At 37.4% G+C, this 27,020-nt stretch overlaps 1 protein-coding gene across 1 annotated transcript in view; it reads left to right on the forward strand.

Annotated features, from left to right (window-relative positions):
* Tshr (thyroid stimulating hormone receptor) overlaps window positions 1-27,020 on the forward strand; it is a 133,669-nt gene that overhangs the window by 72,372 nt on the left and 34,277 nt on the right. Inside the window, exons 3-7 of the mRNA XM_005321289.4 lie at window positions 3,294-3,368; window positions 16,138-16,212; window positions 18,610-18,684; window positions 20,140-20,217; window positions 23,486-23,554. Coding sequence (XP_005321346.1) covers window positions 3,294-3,368; window positions 16,138-16,212; window positions 18,610-18,684; window positions 20,140-20,217; window positions 23,486-23,554 — 372 coding nt within the window. The remainder of the gene's footprint in view (window positions 1-3,293; window positions 3,369-16,137; window positions 16,213-18,609; window positions 18,685-20,139; window positions 20,218-23,485; window positions 23,555-27,020) is intronic.

Below are 27,020 nucleotides of genomic sequence, written 5' to 3' on the forward strand. Positions count from 1 at the left end.
ATTAAGCATTGTGCCTTGCACAAGTCAGCCTGCACAGTAAAATCTACCTGGGCCAAAAGTCAACAGCGCCGAGGTTGAGAGATCACTCTCACTGAACATCTCTGCAAGCTTTCATGTTGTTAAACAGCCTTTCCTTTTTCAAATCCTTGCCTTTTGGGATTTCCTTGGTGGTCCTCTCTCATCTCCCTTCTTTTTGTCAGTGCAAGGATATTCTGATGACTTTATGACATAGACATCATCTGCAAAAGTTTTAGTCATTCAACAGGTACTTATTTGACCACTCCTTTGTGCCAATCGCTATTCTAAGAACGAGAGAGACAGCAGAGAACAAGTGAAGAAAGATCTATGCTCCCATGAAGCTGATGTTCAAATAGGAGGACCCAGACCTTGAACCAAAAACACAAGTAAATTAGGAAACAGTAATGTATGTGGGGGGAATAAAAAGTAGATTAGGGAGCTTCAGAAGTCGTAGACATAGGGAGCTTTCAGAGCAGAGATGTGAGCACAGATTGAGACTTGAAAGTCATGAACTGAGACCAGGGAAAGGTATAACAGAGAGGGAGAAGATGAAGGAGAGCAATTTTAAGAGCATGTGGTCCTTGAGGAGGGAATGGGATCCAAAGAGAAGGACTGGCTTTCTACAGGAAGATGATCTCCTTCTGCACTGTTAACACTAGAGTTGTAGTGTCGGATAGGGTTTCCATCTTTTCTAAAAATTATTAAAAAGTCACCTACTAAGATGGAGCTGGCAGAGTTATAAATTTGAAGATATAGTTTGAAGCAAAAAAAAATGGTCAATAAAAGGAAGACTGAGATGAAGAGAACATCCAGGAAGCTTCAAAGGCCTCACTGAGGCTTCTTCCAGGGGGGCCTTGAATAGAGGGGCCACTGGATTGTGTTCCCTATACCACTTCAGAGCACCAAGCACTTTGCATGTTAATCCCATTTACTTGCTTTCATTTATAACTACTATGATTTCCTTGAGGCTACAGAATAATTTTGTTTGTCCATGTCTAAATATAGTATATGTTCCATAGATTTTTGTTGAATGATAGGAAATACACATGCATCAATGATAATTAAAGATACGGTATAGCTCAGGGCAGAGAGGGAGGTTATCAGGGTGACTCTAGGTGTGCTTGGTACAGTACAAATTCCCACCCATTATTCTGGCATAAATATTAATGGTGCAAAAATTTTTTTCTAATTTGGACAATCAATAATATAGTTATTATAGTCATCGTGTAAGATTTATATGGTAAGAAATTTGAAGAGGTGGATCTGATTTTTTTTCTAGTTAGAAAAATGGAATAATAATAATACTAGGAGCAGGGAATCACTACTTTTGCCCCACTAAAAAGTACCTCCTGTGTGTTTTCTTCACAATCAAGTTATAACTGCCTTTAAGGAGATGTAGGTTGGAGAAACTAAAACTTCAGTTGGATGATATGAACTGAAGGATTAACCCTCTAAAATATTGAGAAAGGTTTTGCACTTCTTAACTAAGAAATTCAGTAGAAGATATGGTGTAATGCATTGGATGAAAACTTAGGGAAGCAACTTGTCAGTCTTCAAGTTGAATCTTGCTCTTTTAGATGGCTCACATTCATGCATGATAAATCCTTGCAGTCCCTAAACAATAAATCAATCTGCTTAAAAGATTCCATTGTTTCCTCTGTTTAATAAACAATATTTGGATCAAAATAATTTATATAATGCTGCTATCCACAAAGGGCAAAGGGTTGGCAGACCTGATCAACCAAAGAATAATTGTTTAGAGAATAGGTCATTCAAAACAAGAAGCACAGGGCCATTAGAATCCTCACAATAACCAGGATAAAAAGCTCAGCATGCGACAATGAGTTATTCCTCTTATAACATTGTGTCAGTGAAAATATTTTACTGGAAGATTCAACTCAAATTATAGGCCAGTGATTCTCAACTTTGCCTGCACATTATAACCATCCAGATGCTTTTGAAAAATAAAAGTGCTTGATCCATTCCTCATAAACTGATTTAATTATCCGGGGCCAGGTCTTGAACATCTGTGTGTTTTAAAAGCCCTGCAGGTAGTTCAAGTGTGTGTATGGGGTTGAGAATCTCTGCCATGGTTACGACTGGACACCATCTGTTAATCATTAATTTTCTCAAATGTCATAGAAAAGCCTCTCCATAGAAAATGGTCATTGAATTTGTCTGTATTGGTCATTCTCATTATAAGATGGAATTTGAGAACACGATTTGAAACATAATTCCTTACATATTCCTGTCAAGTCCTATTTAGGAGTTTCTCTTTTCTTTTCTTTCAGTACTTAAAACTTTTATTTGAGTCATCTTCTGCTTATAAAGTTGAAGACAAATCTTGAATTTTCTACCCCATTCAAAATCAAGAATAGAGGTCTTGAGAGAATGTATAGTCAACACCCTATGGAATGTTCCACTAAGCATTATGTTTTTCTCTTTATCCTCTTGGATACTATACTTCTAATCTCATGCTATTAAGTGCTTTAATAAAAATGATTCTTATTCTGCCGAGGGCGGTGGTGCATGCCTGTGATTTCAGTGGCTCAGAAGGCTGAGGCAGGAGGATTGTGAGTTCAAATGCAGTCTCAGCAAAAGTGAGGTGTTAAGCAACTCTAAGAGATCCTGTCTTTAAATAAAATACAAAAAAGGGCTGGGGATGTGGCTCAGAGGTTAAGTGCTCCTGAGTTCAATCCCTGGCACACACACACACAAAAAAAAAAGATTCTTATTCTAAGTCTTTTTTTTTTTCTACTTTGAGTAACTCATTCATTCATTGACTTAACATACTTATTGAGAATCTACTATGTGCCAAGAACTAAGAAATGCATTTAAGATTCAGTGATCAAAACCAGACACAATTCTTCATTTCAGAGAATATAGTCTAATCAGATAACATAAATCAAATATCAACCAAACAATAAGAAAGTTAAACTGTGATAATTAGTGAAGGGAGATGTTTTATGGTACGATGAGGCCATGCATGGGGAATTTAACCTGGTCAGGAAGGCAGGAGTAAGCTTTCAAAGGAAGTAATAGTTGGATGAGATGTGAGATGAATTGGTCATAATGTTCTGGGAAAGCTTATGTATCATGGGACCTGGAAGTAAAGAGTTATTAATTTTAGCATAAAATTTGTTAGAACACATGTGGGTTGTGTATGTTGCATGATGTGGGAAGCCCCTAACAAAGAAGTTATGTCAAAAACGGCACGTTTAGAGTTCACAGCCCAGCTAACTTCCTACTTTGTCTTATATTTTTGTGATGTTCAGCTACTTATCTATAGATGGAACTCTGCAGCGGCTGGAATCACATTCCTTCTACAATTTGAGCAAAATGACTCACATGTAAGTACAAGCAAAAGTGAAACATAGACCTGGGCAACTGCCACCCTGTGGTGATAATTTTGGGGGCTCCAGATGGCCCCGAGAGCTGGTTTCTAGATCATAGTCAAAGCTCTGTTTATGATTAAATTCATAACTTGTTTTCTCTCTGTTTATATTAATCCATCCTAATTACTTTTCACTTACATAGTTGGAAATTAAAGACATTATTGGAAGATTCTGGACTTTCATTCATTTTCTTCCTACTATGTCAGGAGATTTTACTGGTATGTTGTGTATGTCAATAAGTCCATAAATACATACTGAGTCCACACTTGGTTCCAGACCCTGTGTAAGAGTCTGCAAAATGGACATCTTTTTTTCCTTTATTGGGAAGGGTTGTTTAGTGAGATTAGATGGGAGGGGAGTTGATAACTGTATCTCTGGAGTTGGTAAGAACTAGATTTGAATGCTGGCTTCTCTGCCTGCCCACTAAGCATGGTCAAGACATGGAATCTTTCTCAGCCTTATTTGTACAATAAGGATATTAAATGTTCCATCCGCATTTGATTATTGTAAATATAGAATGATATAATGCAGGTAAGCATTTACAACAGTGCCTAGCACATTAAACTAATATACTTCAAAACCATTTTTAAAATTTCTCTAGTACTTTATAATCTAAGAAGTTTTACATAAACAATCACCTTATTACTTTAAGCATTACATTATTTTCATCACATATTATGAAATACTAACTTTTTTAAGTGAGTGTATTAGTTACCTTTCTGTTACTGTAACAAAATACCTGAAACAATTTATAAAGAGAAGGGGTTTAGTTTGGTTTATAGTTCTGTAAGTTCCAATCCAAGATCAGTGAGAGCAGAGGGAGAGGGTATTACTTTGGACACTGGTGAAGTTGCATATGATATTGGAAATAAGGTTAGAGCAAATTGCTTATCTCAAGAGCCATGAATGGCCTGGGTCCCACAATCCCCTTTGAGAACAAGCCTCTAATGACCTAGGACCTTCCACTAGTCTATCTCATAAAGTTCCATAGCACCTCCCAGTAGTGCCATCCTGGGAATCAAGCCCTCAATCCATAAACATCTAGAGGATATTCATCCAATCCATAACAATGAATACACACAAAATTATCAATTTATAAATGCTTGATATCTTCTAGACAGTATATTAGGTATCTCATATGCATTATTTGTACAACCCTCATTTAACCCATGAAGTAGAGATCATTATTTCCATTATTTATGTATGAAAAACATAAATGCAGAAAGGCTAAATACATCAGATTGACCATTAGTTTGAGAGTAACTAGATGAGATGCGTAACAGAAAAGTCCTTTTAAAGATATTGGAGTGTTATAGAGACTAGCAAGGACTTGAGAGGAAATAAAACCTTAAAATAACATTTCATAATTTTCTTCATGAGGCATTTGCTGAATTGTGAACAATCATGTAAAAGCTAAAAAGAAAACCAGAGGTCTAAGCAGTCTAATAGATTTGGGATTTACCAAGAAGGACAGTCGCTATTAAACAACACATGGTTTCCCTAATAAGAAGTATTAGGATCCCTAATAAGAAGTTTGGGGTTTTTCATCACATATTTCATAATATGTGATGAAAATGATGTAATGCTTAAATAAGGTGATTATTTATGTAAAACTTCTTAGATTATGGAGTAACTAGAAATAGATAAAAACCCTCACAAAAATTAAAGCCCAGATTTAAATCAGTAAAAAAATAACTGGGCATATAGAGAAAAAAAAAGCCAAGAATTTATGGGAAATAAATTTTTTTTTTCTGATACCTTCTTTTTTTTTCCTTCTTTTTTATTGGTTGTTCAAAACACTACAAAGCTCATGACATATCATCTTCCATACATTTGATTCAAGTGGGTTATGAACTCCCATTTTTTACCCCAAATACAAGTTGCAGAATCACATCGGTTACACATCCACATTTTTACATAATACCATATTAATGACTGTTGTATTCTGCTACCTTTCCTATCCCGTACTATCCCCCCTCTCCTTCCCTCTCATCTTCCCTCTCTACCCCATCTGCTGTTGTTTAATTCTCTCCCTTGTTTTTTTCCCCTTTCCCCTCACAAACTCTTATATGTAATTTAGAAATAAAATTTTTTAAAAAGAGAAGAAAACAGAAAGTAATACATAGGAAATACAGATATTGGAGTTATAGACATAGATTTTTAAATAACCATTACTTAATGAGTTCAAAAATTTAAGTGATAAGAGAGATAATAGACTAGAACTTGAAACTCTAAAAAATGATCAGTTAGAAACTCCCAAACTTGGGCTGGGGTTGTCACCCAGGGTAGAGTACTTGCCTGGCACTTGTGAGGCACTGGGTTTGATCCTCAGCACCACATAATAAATAGTTATTATGTCCATCTACAACTGAATATATATATATATATACACATATATATGTATATATATGTGTGTGTGTGTATATATATATATATATATATATATATTATATATTTTTTTAAACTCCCAAACTTAAAATGTCAATAATTGAAATAAACTAAAAACAGGAATTTAACAACAGATCAGATACAACTCAAAAGAGAATTAGAATCTTGAAAGAGTTCAAAAGAATAGACCCAGCCTGAAGCATAGAGGGAAAAAGATATTAAGAACTATATGTTATATAAAAGGTTGAGCATATCTATGGTTGGATTCCAAGAAAAGGAAAAAAAGAAGGAATGAGAAAAGCATTATTTGAAAGGAATTTTTCAATTCTCTTATGAGATATCAAGTTTCAGATGTTAGAAGGACCACAAATCCCAACTAGATGAATACAAAGAAAATCTCATTAGACATCACAGTAAAATTGCTAAAATGCAAAGACAAAAAGAAAATCATTAGAAAGCAAGAGAAAATTATTATATAATACTTTCAAAGACAATAACAGCAAATCGGAGGCTTTTCAACAGAAGTGATGGAACTCAACAAAACAACAAAGATATCTGCAAACAGCAAATACCTAACAACATATAAAAAAAGTTCTTTAAAACTGAAAAGAATAATTCTTAGAGCAAAAAAAAATTGAGAGAATTGGTTGCCATTAAGCTTGTATTAAAGGAATTATTAAATGAATCAGAGAAAAAAATGATCCCAAATGGTAGCATGTTCTGTGCAGAAAGAAATGAAAAGCAACAGAAAAAGAAAATATGTGGATAAATGGCAACAAATTAAAGAAATAAAGAACTGCTGAAATAAATATTAGATTTAACCCAAATAATCACTGCATTAAATGTAAAAAGACAAAATATTCTATAAGATACAGAGATCACCAGATTGGCAAACTTTTTTAAAAAAATCCAACAATATGGTGCTTACAAGAGACATATTTTACATATAATATAGGAAGGTTGAAATTGAGAGGATAAAAATATATGATATGCAAACTAGCTCAAAGAAAATTTATGTAAATATAACACAGTATGAAGCCTTATCATATATAAAAATGGGTTCTTCCTAGTGACAAAAAGAATTACTATATCAAAATAATATAATGATTCTAAATCTAATGTTTATGAGAACATAACTTCAAACCAGATAAGCAGAAATTAGCAGAACTATAGAGAGAAATAGTCCACAATCACAGTGGAAGCTGATTTTAATATAGCTTATCAATAATTGATAGAACAAGATTAACAAAAAAGTAAATAATTATACTAATAAGAAATAAGAAGAGTTGAATAGCATAATTTACAAACTTGACCTTGACTTATAAAAAATACACCCAACAATTGCTAAGTACATCCTCTTTTTCAAAGACACATGGAATAATTGCTAAAATCGACCATACGTGGGACAGCAAAGCAATTGTCAATTGTTTACAGAAAACTAAAATCAAATATGTTCTTTGACCAGTAAATAGCCTGACTAAATAACTAAATAACTCTCATGCTGAATAACCATGAAAGAAATCACAATAGACATAAGAAATTTTTTTTAACTAAATGAAAATAAAATACCATACCAAAACCTGTAGCATGCAGTTAAAGTCAGGTTCAAAGAAAAAGGTATAGACCTAAAAGGACACAGACTAACAGAAAAGACTGAAAGCAAATCGTTTGTGCATTTTTCACAAGAAATTCAGTTAAGAAAGAAAATCAAAACCAAAGAAAATAGAATACTGAGGTCCAAGAAAACAAGATTCTGTACATTGGGGACAGCTTTAAAAACAAAGATGACTCCAAATATAATTCATTTATCAAACTGTTTTCTCTCTCTCTCACCAAAAAGTAAAAGCAACTAATTTGTAATAGATCCCTCTATAAATTGTTGATTTTAAAAGCAACTCTATTGCTTTCATTTGTTTCCTCATAAAGTGGTCAGTTATAAGTTTTCTTATAAATATTAATTTCCCCCAGAATTTTCCCCTTCCTAGAGAAAAGAGAACTTAAAAATAATAATTAAAAAGAGGATAAGTTGGGGCTGGGGTTGTGGCTCAGTGGTAGAATGCTCGCATAGCATGTGTGAGACCTTGAGTTCGATCCTCAGCACCACATCAAAATAAATATTGTGTCCAAGTACAACTAAAAAATTAATATTTTTTAAAAGAGGATAAGTCTACAAACAAGTATCCAAAAAGATATATATTTGAGCTATTGAGCGTCTAATATCTTAGAAAATAAAATAATTAATCTTGCATTCTTCACATTTTCATAGTGTGTGTGTATGAGAGAGAGAGAGAGAGAGAGAGAGAGAGAGAGAGAGAGAGAGAGATTATCATCTACAAATGGATTTGCTCAGCATAAAAGATTATTTTTTGGAAGCATGACACCCAAATGTTTAATGCATTTATTTTTAATCATTTGTTAATCAGTGACTAAACAACAAAAAAAAAAAGGATTATGCTACTTGTAGGAGAAAAAGAGGGCTCAAACATCACTCGTTTTCCCACCAGGAATTGAGAATGATTTTGTGGAGTTAAGGTATGAAGCCAAATATAAATATGAAATCATTTGTTTTATCTATAGACAACATAGTACCATCAACCAAACTTTCCTGGGATCCAGAAGTGTAGAATTAAACCCCTCTGGTTTATTTAGAAAAGAGAACTTTTAAACCATGTTGAATTTTCTCTAAGGTTGGATACTAAACTAGGAATACATATTTCAAATGCCAGTGCATCTTGCCCGCATTTATTGAAGAGCTTCAACGGGAACATCAGCAGTAAAAGAACAAGATGTTATTCGTTTTGTGTGCGTATTTCCTTCCTCAGCTGCCTCTCAGACTTGTTTTGGTTCTGTGATTTGGTGAATAGGAGGTTGAACTAGAAAAAACACAGGAATCTGTAGTGTTCCCACTACTAACCATCCTGCCAATGCCTGTTCGCCCTTCTTCTATCAGGTTCTTTAAGATGGTTTCCTAATTCATGTTTTGATTTTGTTTTGTGATATGGAGTGTTGGAACATAAGCACTAAAGGTGTTTCTGTTTGTGACCTAGAGCTAGCATTAAAAAATATAAAGCTACCCACTCAGTACTTTAACACTTGTTAGGCCTGTGGCCATTGAACCTTACAGGGCTATATGGAAGATTCAGAAAAGTGAATCATTCTGTTCTTATCAAACCTTCCTCCAGGTCTGAGGGTATAGCTCAGTGGTAGTGTTCTTGCCTAACATGCACAAGACCCTAAGTTTAATGCAAGCACTCAAAAACAGAAACAAACAACAAAAAGGTAAACAAAACAAAAGCAAAAAAACACCTGCCTCCTCTGTGATACCACAATCCTGGCTGTACTCCTGGTTGTCAGTCCTTTGCATTGTCCTCTGCTGGAGGATCCCTGCTGCCTTTTTCACTTCTAATTGTTGGAGTTCCCTAGTATCCAATCCCGTGTCTTCTTACTCGGTATTCTCCCCTTATGTAACCTTATCTAATAATTCACAAGTTTGTGTATCTAGTTCAGGTTTGTCTTAGCATTGGACTAGATGCCTAACTGGTATGCTAGACCATCTTCTCTCAGATGTCCCCCATATATCTCACATTTCATCTATTTATTTATTGGTGCTGGGAGTCATTATCTCTCATTTTGAATAGCCCAAACTGAAATCTTGATTGTCCTCCTGAAGTTTTCTACTCCTTCAGAATTTGCTGAGCCAAAAAAAAAGATACCTGCAGTGAAAAATCCCAGATTCCTAAAGAGTCCCGTCTTCTCTCCCATCATATACTTCCAGGATCTACAGATTCCTGGTTTTGTTCAAATTTGAAAAATTTTGCCCAACATTTCAATAGAATATGTTTGAAGTGGTACCACTGTTGCAGGAAACAAGCCAGTCAAGAAGCAGCAAGCAGCATTTAAAGAGAAGGAGAGCTTCAAACCTTATGTCAGCAGGCCCAGAGGAGAACAAACTCCAAATTCTGAACTCTAATCCACAATTACTTACAACATTCATTTTTGGGGGGGGGGGGCATAATCTTAAACCTAACATTTTTTTCCTTTAAAAAAAATTCCTAATTTGCATGACTGAGGGCCTTGTGTGGGGTCTCTAACATAAATGATGTTTACATCATTTTCACATTTCACATTTCACAGGCATCTGTTAAATCTCTAGCCTTGAAAGCCTCTCAGAGGAGTGATTACATTTCAAAAGGAGGTAGTCAGACTCCTGTATAAAATTATTGACAATTCCAAAAGATAGGGACCCAAGGTTAATTAGGTTTCCATAAGAAAGGCTGACAGAAGAGTAGGGGAACGAACCCTTTCCCCTAGCACTGGATTTTCACTATCACCGTCTTGTAATTTCGTTTTACAACTAACTGGGTCTGGTTTTACCATCTCACCATGACAGGTCTAACCCTAATCCTTAAGAGAACCTATGCCTTTTACTTTAGATTCTTGGAGCCCTGAATTACCATGTAAGGAGTCCAATTACCCTGATGAAGAGACTGTGAAGGTAGTCCATGAGATTATGTGGAGATGGGAAATGGCTTGTCTGAGCCTAGCCTTCTAGCAATCTCCATTAAAGATTTAATATAAAAGTCATTTGTCTTAGAGTAATTTATAATAATGAAAATTCATAAACTACTCAAATGATTATTAGCCTGAAGAAACGTTAAATATAAAATACCATGCAGCCACAAAGAGTCTGTTACCCTAGATATTTTTACTAACATAAGAAATGCTTTTATCATAATGTTATTTAAATTTTTAAAATTTGTTTTTCCAATAGAAACCTAAAAATTACGTATATTTATGGGATACCTCGTGATGTCCTGATACATGTATACACTGTCTAATAGTCAGATCAGAGTAACCATATCTAGCTCCTCAGATGTTTATCATTTCTTTGTGATGAAAGTGTTCAAAATCCTTTCTTGTAGCTTTGTTGGCCAGGACTCCAATGATGGGTGAGTAAAGGTATCACTCCTTTGCAGCAGGTGAAATGTCACAATGGCTTCCTATGGCCCTCCACTTGTTTCCCGGTTTGGTATGTTTTTTTTAACTCATGAACTGGTGATGTTTAGAGCGTAGGCAAACATTTCTAAAGTCAAAGGTCATAGTCAAGTACCATGATCTATTAAATAACCAAGGTCAGCTGGGCATGGTGGTGCATGCCTGTAATCCCAGTGGCTTGGGAGGCTGAGGCAGGAAGATAGATCAAAGCCAGCCTCAGCAAAAGTGAGATGCTAAGCAACTCAGTGAGACCCTGTCTCTAAAATAGAAATACAGAATAGGGCTGAGGACGTGGCTCAGTGGTGAGTACCCCCGAGTATAATCCTCGGTACTCCCTCCCCCACAAAAAACAGTTGAGGTCCAAAGAGGGGAAAGGAAATAAGGAAATCAGGAGCTGGGAAGTTCCTTAATAGTAGATGAGTTTAAGCCTTCATTGCCTCTCCTTTTATTCCTTTTTCCCCACTTTAGAACTACCTTTTCTCACTCTGCTGCTTCCCCATATTGTTTGGGGTTTAGGTTTGGGGACCAAGTGCCTGGGACAACACTGACTGTCTCCGACAATCAGAGCCAATTTCTCTGTTCATGACTCTTACTGAGAATAAGCAAGTATGTCTCAGAACAAGAAAAAAAAATAAAGCCAGAACCTAGACATATGATTAAACCTAATACATGCTAAGTTATTGATCTGTCAATTTGTCATCACATTGCCTCCTGGACATTGATGTTACACTTTTCACCTAAATGTCCATGTTGTTTGAAATCCAGTGAAGTGGAATTAAACAGCAAAATGTCATTTAAATCCTTTTTACTCTGGCAAAGGATATCCTTATAATATAACTCAAAAACAAAAATCAAAACAAACAACGACAACAAAAACTGTCTTTGAAGTTAGAAGCCTGAGGATAAGGCCCAGTGTTGTCTCTGTGTGACAGATCAGGTACTTAATCTCTCTAAGCATGACTCCACCGTTTGTCTGAAAGATAGAGGTGATTTTTTTTTAATATTTTTATTTGTCAACGAACTTTTACTTTATTTATTGAGTTATTTATATGTGGTACTGACAATCGAACCCAGTGCCTCATAGGTGGTAGGCAAATGCTCTACACTGAGGTACGACCCCAGCCCAGGGATGATCTTTACTTGCTTCACGGAAAGCTGTTCTTTCATTGTCTCATTGGTGCAACAGCCTGGGTGATGAGGAGCACACTCAGTCTCTTCCTACCCTATAATCATCTGAGCCTGAGCTTTTCAAATCAATAAATCCAAAGATCCTCAAATATCTCTCCAGCATAGATAAATAACCCAACTCCATAGAAAAGCACACTTAACCAGTCTGTCTGGCATGTCATAGTCCAAAGATAATTTTAATATGGAATATATACTATTTGCTGCATTTAGATTTTGGAATTTTGGGGGGGGGGGTTGTTTGTTTTTTGCATGCCCTTCTGATTTTTTTTCTTTTGAACAAAATAACAAGTAAAAATTGCATATTTTTTGCCTCCAAACCCATGGACCAGAATTGACCATTATTAGCAGTGTGCTCTGTGTTTTCAGCTCTCGATCGACTTCACCTTGCTCTGCTGAATATATATAGCTAGCCTCCTCCGTCCTTGGGCCATAATTGCTTAACTTGAAATTGCAAGGCACAAATTCATGCTGTCAGGTATGCTAGGAACACATTCAAATTTGGACTGTTCTTGCACCCTTCTCTGGCTGGAGTTGTTTCTTTTTTTCTTTTTAACTTGCCTTGAGCCCTTCTTTCTTTCTGTCTTTGAAAGGATATTACTGCCTGCATTTGTTATCTTTCTCCATTTAGCTGAACTCCTGGCAATCTATGTCCACTCCATGCTTCTGTGCTCCTGGAGAGATTTTTAAGCCACTTGTGAGCAAGTGTTGAGCTGATGGCTGCTTCCTTCAAAAAGCAATTTCTTTTCCCTGCTTGGGTATCTTGTTCATTATTCTTTCTTTCCTCTTATACTGTCCTCCCCTCCCCCAGAAATCCATCTCTTTTGTGTGTCTACCCTCTCCTTGAGACCTCTCCCACTCCTTTCTTCTCTTCCAGGTCCCATGTAACTTGCCAGCCTCATTGAATCAACAGTTAGAACAGCAATGTTTTGATTCCTTTTCATTCACTGCCTTAGAAGCTGACTCCTGTGGGCGCATTTCCTTCCATTGTGACATACTTTTAGGCCACTCAAGTCCACCTGCTCAAAATGATCTCTCATCAAGCAATTTTCCAGACTGCAAAACACACTCAATTTCCAATCTCTCCTATTTTACATCTGTTTGTCTCTAACAGCAGCTGGAAGCCTCCTCCCCAAATGGAAAGTTCTGGTAAAAAGCTTATGGCTCACCTTGAAAAAGAGAACGACCTCTACGGAGACTCATAGTCTCTGGAGGGCAAGGCAGGATCATTATGAGATTTGGAGTAGGGTGGCCAATGGTTCCAGTTTGTCTAGGACAGAGAGAATTCCAGTTTGTCCAGAACACAGGACTTTCAGTTTTAAAATTAGTTCAAAATTTAAAGATTGGCTTAAGGAGAGTCTTTCCATGCAGCGTCTAGGTTGGGGAAGGGGTGATTAAATAGTTTAGGATTAGTGGGGGCACAGCAAGGTGAGGATTTTGAAGTAGGGGGTTCCCAGAGTCTTGGGAAGCAAATGGTTGATTCTTTTGGTTGAAACCCTGATGAGTCTTTCTTTTAAGAAGTTCCTATACTGAACAATATTATGATAATTAAGAAAATGAATCAGTAAGGTTATATTACTATAGACAGTAAGCTATGTGTACAGGGAGGAGGGGGAGTAGATGTTTTCTGTTCTCAGAATTAGGTTCATCTTCTTTCCCAAGGCCTGTTTCATATTCAATGTCCTTAGTTGAAATACCTAACCTAGCAGGGTATTTAAAAAATTTTTTGGTAGAACATTGCAGCACTTTTATGACAAGACTTATATGTTATAGCTTTTGTTATACTTGTGAAAATAATGAGAAACCATTATTTACAGAAGACTTAAACTGTAGGAAAACTACATAGCAAACCTTTTACAGATATTTTTAATCCTCATAAGAGCTCTTTGAAGAAGGAGGTGTTATTATGTTATTATTCTTGATTTACTTTAAAATTTTTTGAGGGAGGGGGATACTGGAAATTGAACTCAGGGGCTCTTTACCACTGAGTTACATCCTCAGTTCTTTTCTTTTTTATCTTGAGAGAGGAGGTTGCTAAATTGCTGAGGATGGCCTTGAACTTGTGATCCTCCTGCCTTAGCTTCTTGAGTCACTGGGATTATAGGCATGCACCACAGTGCCCTGCTTATCATCCCTGTTTTATAGATGAGGAAACAAGGCTAAAAGAAGGCAAGAACCTTGTCCAAAGTCATGCAGTCAGAAATGACAAAGCCAAGTTTCTAGCTCAGATCCATTTGACCCATTTGACTCTGTAAAAGGAGGACACTTCAGGTATTTGCTACAACGTGGATGAACCTCATAAACATCCTCTAAATGAAAGAAGGAAAACAGAAAAGACTACCTATGAGATGATTCTATGTATAGGAAATGTCCAGATAAAGCAAATTTAGAGAGAGAAAAAATAGCCAGTGGTTTCTAGGCATGAGGGAGGGAATGCAAATGGTTACTTTTGACATTGAAAGAAATGTTTAACTGGATTGTGGTGATGGTTACACAATTCTGTAAATTAATTAAAAATTATAAAACTGTGTACCTACAGTGCATGAATGTTATGGAATAAAAGTTTTTCTTCAATAAAACTGCTTTTAAAATGGCACAGGTCAGATTCTATGTTTTCTGATTGGTACCCTCAATAACTAGATATAGGTCTCTTTAGGAACCAAGCCCCAGGATTGAAGTGGAGAAAATGTTATAAGCATTTGTGGATATATCATGAATATATCAGAATGAACCCCACTATTATGTATAACTATATTGCACTAATACATTTTTTTAAAAAAAGAATCAAGGCCCAGGAGCCAACCCCAAAGGAGAAAGGCTACAGGTTTTACTGAATTTTTATGTATTTTCCTATAAGCATAGAAAGTATCTTTAAGCTCTTTTAACTAGTCCACATATGTTGAATATGTTTAATTTTACTAGTGACAACCCCTTTCTAACTTACTGGTTAGTGAGTTGCTTATTTCATTAATGCTGTGTTCTTGATCAGCATATATGTATGTATATGCACATATGTATAAATCTAAGCATGTAAATTACAGACACATAAAACAGCACCACATACATCCTGGAGAGTCTTAAAATACTGACATCACAAAATAAACCCCAGTGAACTGCTCAGGCTCACTGCGTACCTTACGTCTGACATACCAATCGACAGAACCTGACTGCCCTGCTCACAGGGCTTCCATCCATCATGAAATTCACCTGGCCTCTCCCTTTAGTATTCATCACCTTGGCCAGGATTCTGGCTACTGTTAATCAGATAGATGTTTGTCCTCAATTTTTTCACCAAGCCATTGGAGAGGTTTTTCTTTTCTATCTAAATATATATTTTGTAAAAATCCCTCTGTAGTAGTCAGAGTTCTCTAGAGGAACAGAATCAACAGGAAGTTTGATTATAAAAAGGGGATTTCTCAGGCTGGCTTACATGACCAGAAGCTGGATAGTCCACAATGGCCATCCGCAGGCTGGAAAGCTGGAGAAACCAGGAGCTGCAGAATCCAAGAGGTTGAAACCTCAGAACAAGAAGGATGAAAGGTGCTACCGTAGTCGGAAACTGAAGGCTTCTGGGGAATCACTGGCAGAGTCCACTTTGGAAGAGTGAAGAAGAGAGTCAGATATCCTCAGCCAATCACAGCAGCAATCAAGAACCCACTCAAGAAGAATCAAGCTGGTATTTGCTGCTGCGTCCCTGTTCTTCCTACTTTTATTCCATCCAATCCACCATCCTATTGGATGGTGCTGCCCATGCTTAGGGAGGGTCTCTGCTTTGGTTTGCTATCATACATGTCAATCATTCCTAGACACACCCTCACTGACATACCCAGAAGCCTCTTAATCATCAGCATCCTTAATCCAATGAAGTTGACAATTCAAATTCACCACTTACACCCTCTGATACTGCAATTGAGAGAAAGGTAGTCCGTAAGTGCAAACAGATGGAGACCAAGTCCATGAAGCAAGAGGGCTAAACTCCCTGTGAGAGCCTGGAGTGGTGTGATGGGACTAATTTCTGAGAGCAATAGTCCTTAAACCACCAAATAGATGCATATTCTTCTTATGGACTTTCCTTAAAGCTGATTTGTGTTGTTTTCTCTTTGGTAAAAGCAGAAGTAAATGTATATGGTGACTGTTTTCCTTGTAACTTTTACAGAGAAATTCGAAACACCAGAAGCTTAACTTTCATAGACCCTGATGCCCTGAGAGAGCTCCCCCTCCTCAAGTTCCTGTAAGTCCCAACTCCCTTGTTTTCACGTTTTTTTTTAAAGAATTTTAATGCTATTATCTTCCAGGAATCTCCCTAGGATCTTATACTATGAAGTCATCTTCATAATGTATGGTTTGGGTTGAATTGTTTCTTGTGACTTTCTTCCCACCCCTTCTCATTAGGCAAGGTCTCAGGTGAAATGATTCACATGTTTAAAACCCACTGGAAGAATCAGTGCATAGTGCTGGGACCAGAGACCTGATCCAAGAGATGTGAGGGAGTAAATGCTGTTACATATATGTAACCTTGACATATAGTATCACAGGACAAAAGAAATTCCTGAGAGAAAAATGATCAATTTTGTTTAGAAAAGGATATTAAAACAGAATTAGACTTGCTGCTACATAGAACATACACACAAAGTCACAGAGGATAAAATTTAGTCTCTTGAGATGATTAAGGGACAAAAATGAAATGGAAAGGGACAACCACTTACTGCTTTGCTTTGACAATCCATTCTGAGCTGACTGTAAGCTCCATGAGGGCAGAGACCACAACATTTTTGTTCTCAGTTGTATCCTCATTGCCTAGCACAGAGTAGATGCTCAATAAAAAATGCATTCAGTGGATTTGTATTCATGAGCTTAGGCCCTCTAGAAACTGGCTAAAAAAAGCTTCTTTCCTGCCTATATGCATTATAAAAATTAGAAAAATCCCTAAAAGGGACTAAACCCTAAACCCAGAAATAATCACTATTACCATTTCAGTTCATTTCCATCCAGGCTTTTGAAATTAAAGTGTACACCCACAGATATTTTATGAGAGAACTCTTTAAGGATGAATAGAAGTTATCCAGGAAAAGAAGGAAGAGTAAATGATGTAGCAGCATGATAAAGGCAGAGTCCTCCTTTTAAAGGAGGACTTGTTCAGGGTTTTGGAGAGAAGTCACAAGTTTCATTAATCTGGCATTTCCAGCCCTCTGCTTTGTGGCCTCCATTTGACTCTTTGGCCATCTCCCCCCCCCATTCTTTTACATGAACCCTCATTGCAATTGAGCTAGTTGGTTTACTGTACTTCAAATACACCTCATCACCTCACAGGATATCATTTTTCTTCTTTGTCATCTGGAATCTTCCATTTGCTCATTTTGAGGTCTCTGGTTCCTGCCACCTCTTCAAATTCTATGCCTTCCACTGGAGAAGGAGTTGAGTCTGAATTTCCTTTTCAAGGTGCATCAGTGAGGGCCAGGGTTGTGGCTCAGTGGTAGAGTGCTCACCTAGCATGCATGAGGCACTGAGTTCGATCTTCAGCACCACATAAGTGTAAAGTAAAGATATTATGTCCACCTAAAACTTAAAAAAATAAATAAATATTGAAACAACAAAAAAGGTGCATCAGTGAAACTAGTTGTTTGTTTTTCTACCTTCTATAAAGATCTACTGGGTACTGTCTAGGACTCTAGGACTGACCACATGCCCCAAACCTCACAAAATACATTTCTACTTCCACTAGTTACATTCTAGTAACTGCAATACACCTTAAACCAACTGAGTCTCTGTGGCATCAGAACCTGAGAGCTTTCGTGCTCATGTTGTTTTAAGCACGTCTTTTAATCCTGACATTTTTTCCTAGGTGACACAAACTTTGGAAGGGGAAGACATTGTCTTCGAAAATTTCCTTTATTTTCTGGACATTTTAAAAACATTTCTAGTGCAAATGTACTCCCAGGATATTGCTGTAGGAAAGTCATTCTTTTTTAGTATATTTTTTAGTTATAGATGGATACAATCTTTATTTTTATTTATTTATTTTTATGTGGTGCTGAGGATCGAACCCAGGACCTTACGCATGCAAGGCAAGTGCTCTACCACTGACAACAACCCCAGCCTAGGAAAATCATTCTTAGCAAAATAATAATGCAATAAAACATTGAATTTGAAAGAGGAAGACTGACTTGGTATTGGGTAATCCTGTGTTCCTCTTCTATCTTACTCTTATCCCCCCATAATATACACACACATAATATCTTCCAATCAAAATCAAAATAAGGAGATCTCTCTCTCTCTCTCTCTCTCTCTCTCTCTCTCTCTCTCTCTCTCTCCCTCCCTCCCTCCCTACACACACACACACACACACACACACACACACACACACAGGAAAGAAACCTGAATTTCTATTTCTAGGAATCCCACTGGGTCCAAACAATGCCCGGAGTATTCTAAGCAGAATAGATATATTGACACTGGACTAGATTACTGTGTCTTGAGCAAATATCATCTCATCCCATGGCTAGAATTGACCAATGATCACTCAGATAGTAAGCAGAAGAGTTCAGATTTGGCTACAAACTGACATTATTCTACTTCTGTGTTAATTTTTTTGAAACCTAAAATCTTTTTCTTCTTTCATGTAATTCAGTGGCATTTTCAACACTGGACTTAGAATATTCCCTGACCTGACCAAAGTTCATTCCACCGATGTATTCTTTATACTGTAAGTACATACAACATGCAGTGTCATATTTTTGTCATTGTCAAGAACTAGGGTGCAGCCATGGGGGGGTGGCGGTTTCAAACCCAAGTGAAGTAATTGTGTCAAGGAGGAAACGGGGATCAATCGTGACTACCCTGGTAGAAGCAGCAAGGAAGGATTGAAAAACAGCCATGGGGTTCAGTGATGTGGGTCAGCGGTGACTCTGACATGAATAGTTCTTGTGAAGTGACAGGAGCAGGAGAGTCAGTGGGAGCTTCTGCTGTGCCAGTGTATAAGAGAGGAAGGGAGGGGCTGAAGTAGAGTGATGACCACAAGCTCTTGAGAACTTTTATTATTAAAGGGGACATAAATGTCCCGCTAGTTGAACCATATCGGTTGAAGAGATTTTATTTGAGACGTGAGAGAAATATTATAGAATGTTTGCCGATGGGAATGATTGAATAGAAGGAAAAATTAATGATCACAATGATACTTTATTTTTCATAGTGTTTTAAATAGCTTTTCAAACACTTTCTCAGGCATCACATTTGCTTTGCTCAACCACCTGATACGGCATAAAAGGAAGTTATGATTTTTCTATTTGACAAATGAAGAAACTGAGGAATAGAAAACACAAGTGACTTTTGCCTGACTTGCTCCCATGGAGCAGTCAGAAATGACGCTCAGACTACTTGTGTTCTTTTCCAAAACCTGTAACACATCATCTTACCTAATTGTATAGAAGTAAAAAGACACATGCAGAGGGAATTGCACAAGTTGAGTTTGACTACAGAATCAGCAAAATGTGGAGTGATAAGATCCAAACTCTTGGGGTTTTCTAGAAAAAAAAAAATTGGCCATACTTCTTTGCTGCAGAAAAAGCTCAGCTATTTTCTAGAAACTAGACAGGTGTAGAAAGTTTTTCCAGAATATCTGCCTGGCAGAGCTTTTCAAGTAAGAGGACATTTTAGCAATAGTCATGAAACAAAATCCATGGATTCCTTTCTCCCATGGAAAATTCTAGTGGCTCTGGACAAATGCTGCAAGTTCAGGAGAGGTTTGTGAAATCCATTTGCTTCCTTTGAGATAAGTAAATTGGGGACCTCAGCTCTCACCGAAGCTTGCTTGCTCACTACACACCCAGGGTTCTGAATTCAGGTCCTTCTCAGACAGCTCTTAACCACCTGATCTCTGAGCCACCAGTGGTTGAAAAGGGTCAATAAAACTTAACAGTAGGGGTTGGGGTTGTGGCTCAGTGGTAGAGCCCTTGCCTAGCCTGTGTGAGGCACTGTGTCCGATTCTCAGCACTGCATATAAATAAATAAAATAAAGACCCATCAACATCTAAAAATTTTTTTTAAAAAAACAGTAAATAAGACTAAGCTGTGAGCTTATTTAGTCTGCATATGTATAACAAAAGTCCATTTCCAGGAAGAAAGCATTTTTTTTTCAAGTGTTCTTGTCCCTCTCTTTCAGTGAAATTATGGACAACCCTTACATGACTTCAATCCCTATAAATGCCTTTCAGGGACTGTGCAATGAAACCTTAACACTGTGAGTATTGCCAGTTTCACTCTTGCCAACAATTGAATTTTGTTCTGGGCCACTGTCATAATTTTATAGACCACCCAGAGCCATAATACCCTGTAATGTTTATATTCTACAAAGAGTTTCATGTAATTAAATAAGCATATTGCCTTGTGCCATGGTACACTGTAGATTATTATTTCCAAACAGGTTTAGAAAATAAAACAAGAGTATTTCTTATAGCAGTGATTGGTTTTCTTTGTTTGTTTTTTCTTTCTTTCTTTCTTTCTTTTTTCTGGGAAGGATCAATTGAGCTTTACAGATTACATGGCCTCAACTCTGCCTGTGTTCCACTAAAATTTTATTTCCAGAAAGAGATAGTGGACTAGATTAAGCCTGCAGTGGCATTGTATTCTGTATTCAAGTATCCCTATTTCACAGATTTGAATTTGCTATAGAGCAAATTTAAGTGACTTTCCCTAGGTCACTGAGTATGAGAGTGGCGACAAGCTCTGCAGTCACACTTTCGAAAACTCAGTAGTGGCAAACTTATTTAGCTCCCGTAGGTGATGCTATACATCATTCTTTGACCAGAGCTTGAATGGATTCTGCTCTGTAGCTGTTCAAAAGCAGATGCTTAATCTGAGATAGTCACAGAATGGCTCTAAAAGGAGAAGATCTAATAGAGGTATAAAAGATAAGTTAATTCTCTTTGTATTAGCCAGAAAGTAGAGCTGAGACCACCTCTGCAGATCCCTTCTATTTTCAATGCTACTGCCCATGTTCAGGCCTGGTGTGGAGTTTTTGCCCAAATTGTCACCCAATCTCCCTGTCTCTGCTCATGCTACGGTCTCTAGTTCTCTGTCAAATACAAATCAGATTCAAATGCTCCCCATAAAAACTTATGCAAGCCTCCACACAACTTTCTAAGGGGCTTTTTTCCAAGCCATTCAAATTTATCAATTTGGGATCTATGAACTATCTCCACTGCTGGAAATCTGTGCACAACGGAGCCTTTCAGCTAATCCTTCTCCTCACACTCCAGGGAAGAAGACTTTTGAAAAGACAAAGATTTCTCTTCAGTTATGATTTCTTTTGACAGAACAGAAAAGACTTGGGCTCTTGTCCTGCTCAGCCCCAAACCTCCACACAACTTTCCTTCTTTGTGAGGGTTTCCATTGTATGATTTAGGGCCCATCACATCACGAGTTAAAACTCTATCGTTCTCGACTTCTTTACAGAATGTTGTTACTCTCCCTTTTAGACACCTGTTTCCTAAGGACCTCATATCCCAAGCAGCCCTCTCACATGAAAGCTGCTCACTGTCCCCACCCTGCACGAGGCCCATTTTATAAACATCTGAGCAGGGAACTGAATATTTCCTGAATACAGAGGTGGGAATGGCAGGGGTTGTCCATTATCTTTTTTGTATGATCATTTCTACATTGAGGCAAAAGTCCTTTCTCCTTTGAAGCCCATTCTCAAAGAACTATAAAAAATGAAAATAGGCACATCTAACAGTAGAGTCTGTGCCTGTATTCCTGGTAGGATAGAGTGTGGCAAAATTTACAATCCTTCCTTCCTTCCTTCCTTCCTTCCTTCCTTCCTTCCTTCCTTCCTTCCTTCCTTCCTCTTTTCCTTTTTCAATGTCTATTTGTTCATGAAGTTTTATTTAATCTCTGTAATATAATGTAAACGAAGAACATTTTTAATGTTCAATGAAGTTTGGTGAAATAAAATGCATGATTTTCACAATCTTGTAAAAGAATTATAGTTCAGAACAAAACTAAGTTATTCATTAGTACTTTCTCAGTCTCCACACCGTGTCCCTGGGATATGTGTTATAGTCTTTGCCCAATAACTAGAATTAAACGCACTGTGTAATTATTGAAAACAAAGTAAATAACAAAACCATGAGATTATTTCTCAGTTCCCCACAGCTATATAATATAAATGCAAATCTTAGGGTATTCCTTTTAATGTGATCATCTCATAAGTGTCCCTCATTGTGTTAGGTATAGAATGATTTGATCATCTTAGCAACCTTTTGATCGGGTATTATCATCTTATTTTTAAAGACATAGAAACTGAGGATGAGACAAGTTGAGAAATTCTCAGGATCACCCGGCTCTTAAGTGACAGAGCCAGGTCTAGTTCCACGTGTGAAGTCTCCTGTGGGCTTCTTAATGCATTACCAGGGTTTACATGGGGCAGAGTACCATCATTTTCCAAGTTCCCCTAGGGGTGTCCCTCAGAGTTGCCACCAGCTGTGCCTGATTGTGGTCATGGCTCCCTTCTCTTCAAGCCAACAACCACCAGTAACGCCCACACACCCCAGAGTTCCCAAGACTGGGGCTCCTTCTCCTGCAGAAAGGGTGGGTGGAAAGAATTGTATTTGAGGTCAGGATTCCTGATAGTTCTAGACTACTGTTTTTGGCAAGTCACCTCCATGTCTTAGTAACTTCACTGGGACATGAAGGTGGTAACATTGCATACAGGTCCCCTATAATCAATGTATTAATTAATCCATTGTAGGGGCTGGGGATGTGGCTCAAGCGGTAGTGTGCTCGCCTGGCATGCGTGTGGCTCGGGTTCGATCCTCAGCACCACATACCAACAAAGATGTTGTGTCCGCCGAGAACTAAAAAATAAATATTAAAAAATATATATATTTTTTAAAAAATTAATCCGTTGTAGAAACATGGCAACAAGTGAAAACATTAAAATTTCCATAGAATGGGTTGGTCTTTATACTTTCTTATAGTTGTCTATGAAGTTCAATTTAATTTAGCCCACAATCATTAAGTGTTTAATCTGTGGTGAGCTCTGAGGGTAAATACATAAAATACAAATGTGAAATAACATCTTGAATGGGAAAAAAAAAGAGAATCCCTGTGTTCAGATGAATGTCTTTCAAAGTGTTTATCTTAAGAAACTGCAGTTAGGCCTCCATTATTGACACTGGGTTAACGATTACCTGAAACCCTGTTTCCTGTGTGTATATGGACATTTAAAACAAAAATCCTTTTGCAAGCCTTTGTTCTTTGACGTGAATCTGCTTCTGAGAAAAAGCTTATTTATTAGCAGCAGAGTCCAAGAATCAATATTCACACTGGAAAATATTATCTTGGGTCCTAAGTAAGACATAATGTGAAGTTTCCCTGTGAGGTGAATATGTGAGACTGTAACTCTTTATGCACATTTCTGGCACAGAAGAAATGAAGCCCAAACTTTCAGAAAAGGTCCATCAAACTTCCCATAAGTTATTAATTTTTCCTCTCTATGTTTATTGTAGAAAACTGTACAACAATGGCTTTACTTCAATCCAGGAACACGCTTTCAATGGGACGAAGCTGGATGCTGTGTAAGTCAAGGGTAGCCATGAAAAGTGCCACCCTCCCCCTCCTCCACCCCCAGATGGACTAGCCAGTAGGTCACAGTTTGCTGAGGGATAGGTCCTATTGGAACATCCCTCAACCCCAAGTTAGTGTGATCAATACTTGGAAATAATTTTAGGGAATCTGACATGAGCCAGCTGAATAGACACTTAACATTGGCTCTAATTCTAAATCCCAAGAGATTTATCCTCAGTAAAATGGAGGAACATGATACCACCTTGTTACTCTACAGGGGTGTGTGTGTGTGTGTGTGTGTGTGTGTGTGTGTGTGTGTGTGTAAATGCGCATGCAGGTAATATTCATCTCCTAGGCTCATGAAGGAAAAGGTACCTTTATGTGAACCCAAAGTTGTTCAAAAAATGAAATTTCTCTCTTAGTCCTATTTGACATGTTTTAGAGAAAGATGTCACTTTCTGTTTGATTCACTCAGAAATAACTGAAAACCCATATCCAACATTTCCTTTTCTAACAAATTTTAAATAATGCCTGAAATAGCTGAACCCACAAGCAACAGAACTTGTATTGGATTTATTTTGTAACACTTCTTATTTCTATATCAATCACATATTTTTTATTTCAGTTCCAGATGTTCTGGGTTTTATTTCCAAACTTACCTGCTCATTTTTTATAGTGTTTTGTTACTCACCTTTGTAATTCTGTCATTTCCCCTTTACACAGTTTATACATAGTTGTTTTATATTCCAGAAATGATCATTGCCCAATTTGAAAGACTTTTGATTCTAAATCTGTTGTGTAGTACAGTGTCTTTCAAATCTTACTAGACATACAAACTTTCTGGGATCTTGTTAAAATACAAATTTGCGATTTAGTAGTTCTGCAGAAGACTGTGGGATTCTCTATTTTTAACAAACTCCCAGGTGATACTGAGGCAGCCACAGACCACAATTTGAGTATCAAGGTGAGGTAAATAAACTGCACAACCATGCATGGTAACCCTGGATGGAAAAGAATATACTTATAGCTGGGTGTGGTCGTACACACCTGTAATCTCAGTTCCTGGGGATGCTGAGACAGTAGGATCCTAAGTTTGAGGCCAGCCTTAGTAACTTGGTGAGGCCTTCTCTCAAGTTTAAAAATAATAATAATAAAAAATGTAAAGGGCTGGGGATGTAGCTCAGAGGTACCAAACTCCTGGTTTCAGTTCCCAGTACCACAAACGGAGGTGGGGGGGCGGGCGGGGGAAGGGAGGGAGGAGGCAGGGAGGGGAAGAGGGAGGGGAGAGGGAGGAGGAGGATGACCAAATGTATGGATTAAGTGATTTGGTTGGTGTTTTGGTGGTTAGGTGGTATGTTCTAGAATGATTCCAGTTTTACAAGATAAATGGTAAACCATTCTGAAGTCATTAAACTTAGGCAAGGCTCTCTGAGTTCTGTTTGAAGGGGAGTCTCATTCTGCCAGGCTTTTGGGTTTCCTATTAGTCTTTATCCGAGGAGGAGGAGTTAGAGGTAATTCTCTTCATGTCTGGCAGGGGCTTGTCATTAGGGTTGACGTTAGGTTGTCACTAGGTGAGAACCGAGTTCAGTTGTTTTCAAAATACATAATTATAGGGGATGTTTTAAAAAGACTTGTAGAGTAATATGAATACTTCCATATCAAATTTATTTATTTGGAGAGACCCTCTTTCCATCTTAACTTCATGGTACTAATCTCATGTAATCCTTCATTGACTTCTCAACATATTTATTGAACACTTGTGATGTTCCAGGCACTGTGCTGTTCACTGGCAATACAAAGATACGAGCAAAGTGCTTCCTTCCCCCAGAGGACAGAGCACTCTGTGGGGGTCAACTCAAGGGCAACAATATGATGGACCCAAGTACAATGGGGAGAGATGTACCCAATGCCAAACATGCATCTCAGAAAATAACCCAATGCTTGTTACCCAAAAACATTGGCCTTCTTGCTTGGCAAAGAGAAAGGAATGATTTTCTCTAAACTTACCCTATGGTCTTCTAATTTTTAGCATTTGATTTTAGTATTATACAAAACTCACCAGATATTGTCCTTTTTGATTCAGTTATTCCTTGAACGCCATGAACCTTAGGGAAATGATTTTCCTGATCCAAATTTTTTTATGGAGTATTGGGACCTCTTATTTATTAAAATAATTTGTAGATACTAAGGGTTTAAAGATTTCAAAAGACTGACATACTATTCTAGATGCATGGGGCATCAAGAGACCCAGCTATCCCACTCCTTTGTATTTATCCAAAATAACTAAAAGGAGAAAACTATACTGATACAGCTACATCAATGTTTATAGCACTGCAATTCACAACAGTCAAGATATGGGACCAGCCCAGTTACCCACCAATAGATTACTGGATTAAGAAAGTGTGATATATATATATATATCACAATGGAATATTACTCAGCCAAAACAAAAAAATGAAATTATGGCATTTGCTGGTAAATGGATGAAACTGGAGACTATCATGCTAAGTGAAATAAGCCAATCCCAAAAAACCAAAGGCCAAATGTTCTCTCTGATATGCAATACTAACACACAATAAGTAGGGGGAAGGAAGAATTGAAGTTCATTAGATTGGACAAAGGGGAATGAAGAGGGGAGGTGAGGGGGGATAGTAAAAGCAGTAGAATGAATTAGACATACCTTTCCTATGTTCATATATGAATGCATATCAGTGAAATGCCACATCACGTATAATCACAACAATGGGATCCTAATTAGAATAAGTTATACCCCATATATGTATGTCAAAATACATGTATATCTAAAAAGAACAAAATTTTTTAAAAAGTGGGGGAAAAAAAGAAATTATGATGTTTGCTGGTAAATGGATAGAACTGGAGAATATCTGGCTAAGTGAAATAAGCCAGTCTCAGAAAATCCAGGGTTGAATATTTTCTCTCATATGTGGAAACTAGAGCAAAGTAAAGGGAACACAACGCATCATAAGGATAGAGGGAAAAACAGTGGAGAAGATGATGATTGAGGGCTGGGGTTGTGTTGTAGCTCAGTGGTAGAGCACTTGCTTAGCACATGTGAGGCACTGGGCTCAATCAGCACCACATATTAATTAATTAATTAATTAATTAATTAAAGGTGTTGTGTCCATCCACAACTAAAAAAATATTTAAAAAAAAAGAAGATTGAAGAGGAGGGAAAGGGAGGAGGGACGGAAAGAGGAGGAAATATGGAATGAATCTGACAAAATTACGCTATGTGCACATATAAATATACCTCAGTGAATTCCACCTTTATGCAAATCTATAAAGCACCAATTAAAAATAAACAAATAAATGAGAAAATAGAGAGCTTAGCATTGAGACAACAGAAAAACCTCATTATGAAGGACATGGGTAGTGATACTGATGACACTTTCCACCAGGGAGATTAGAGGTGGGACTGTAGCTCCTGAGGTCACTGCTTTTCCAGAGTGCTGGATG

This window comes from Ictidomys tridecemlineatus, chromosome 5 (genome assembly GCF_052094955.1).
Source record: "Ictidomys tridecemlineatus isolate mIctTri1 chromosome 5, mIctTri1.hap1, whole genome shotgun sequence".
Taxonomy (NCBI): Eukaryota; Metazoa; Chordata; class Mammalia; order Rodentia; family Sciuridae; genus Ictidomys; species Ictidomys tridecemlineatus.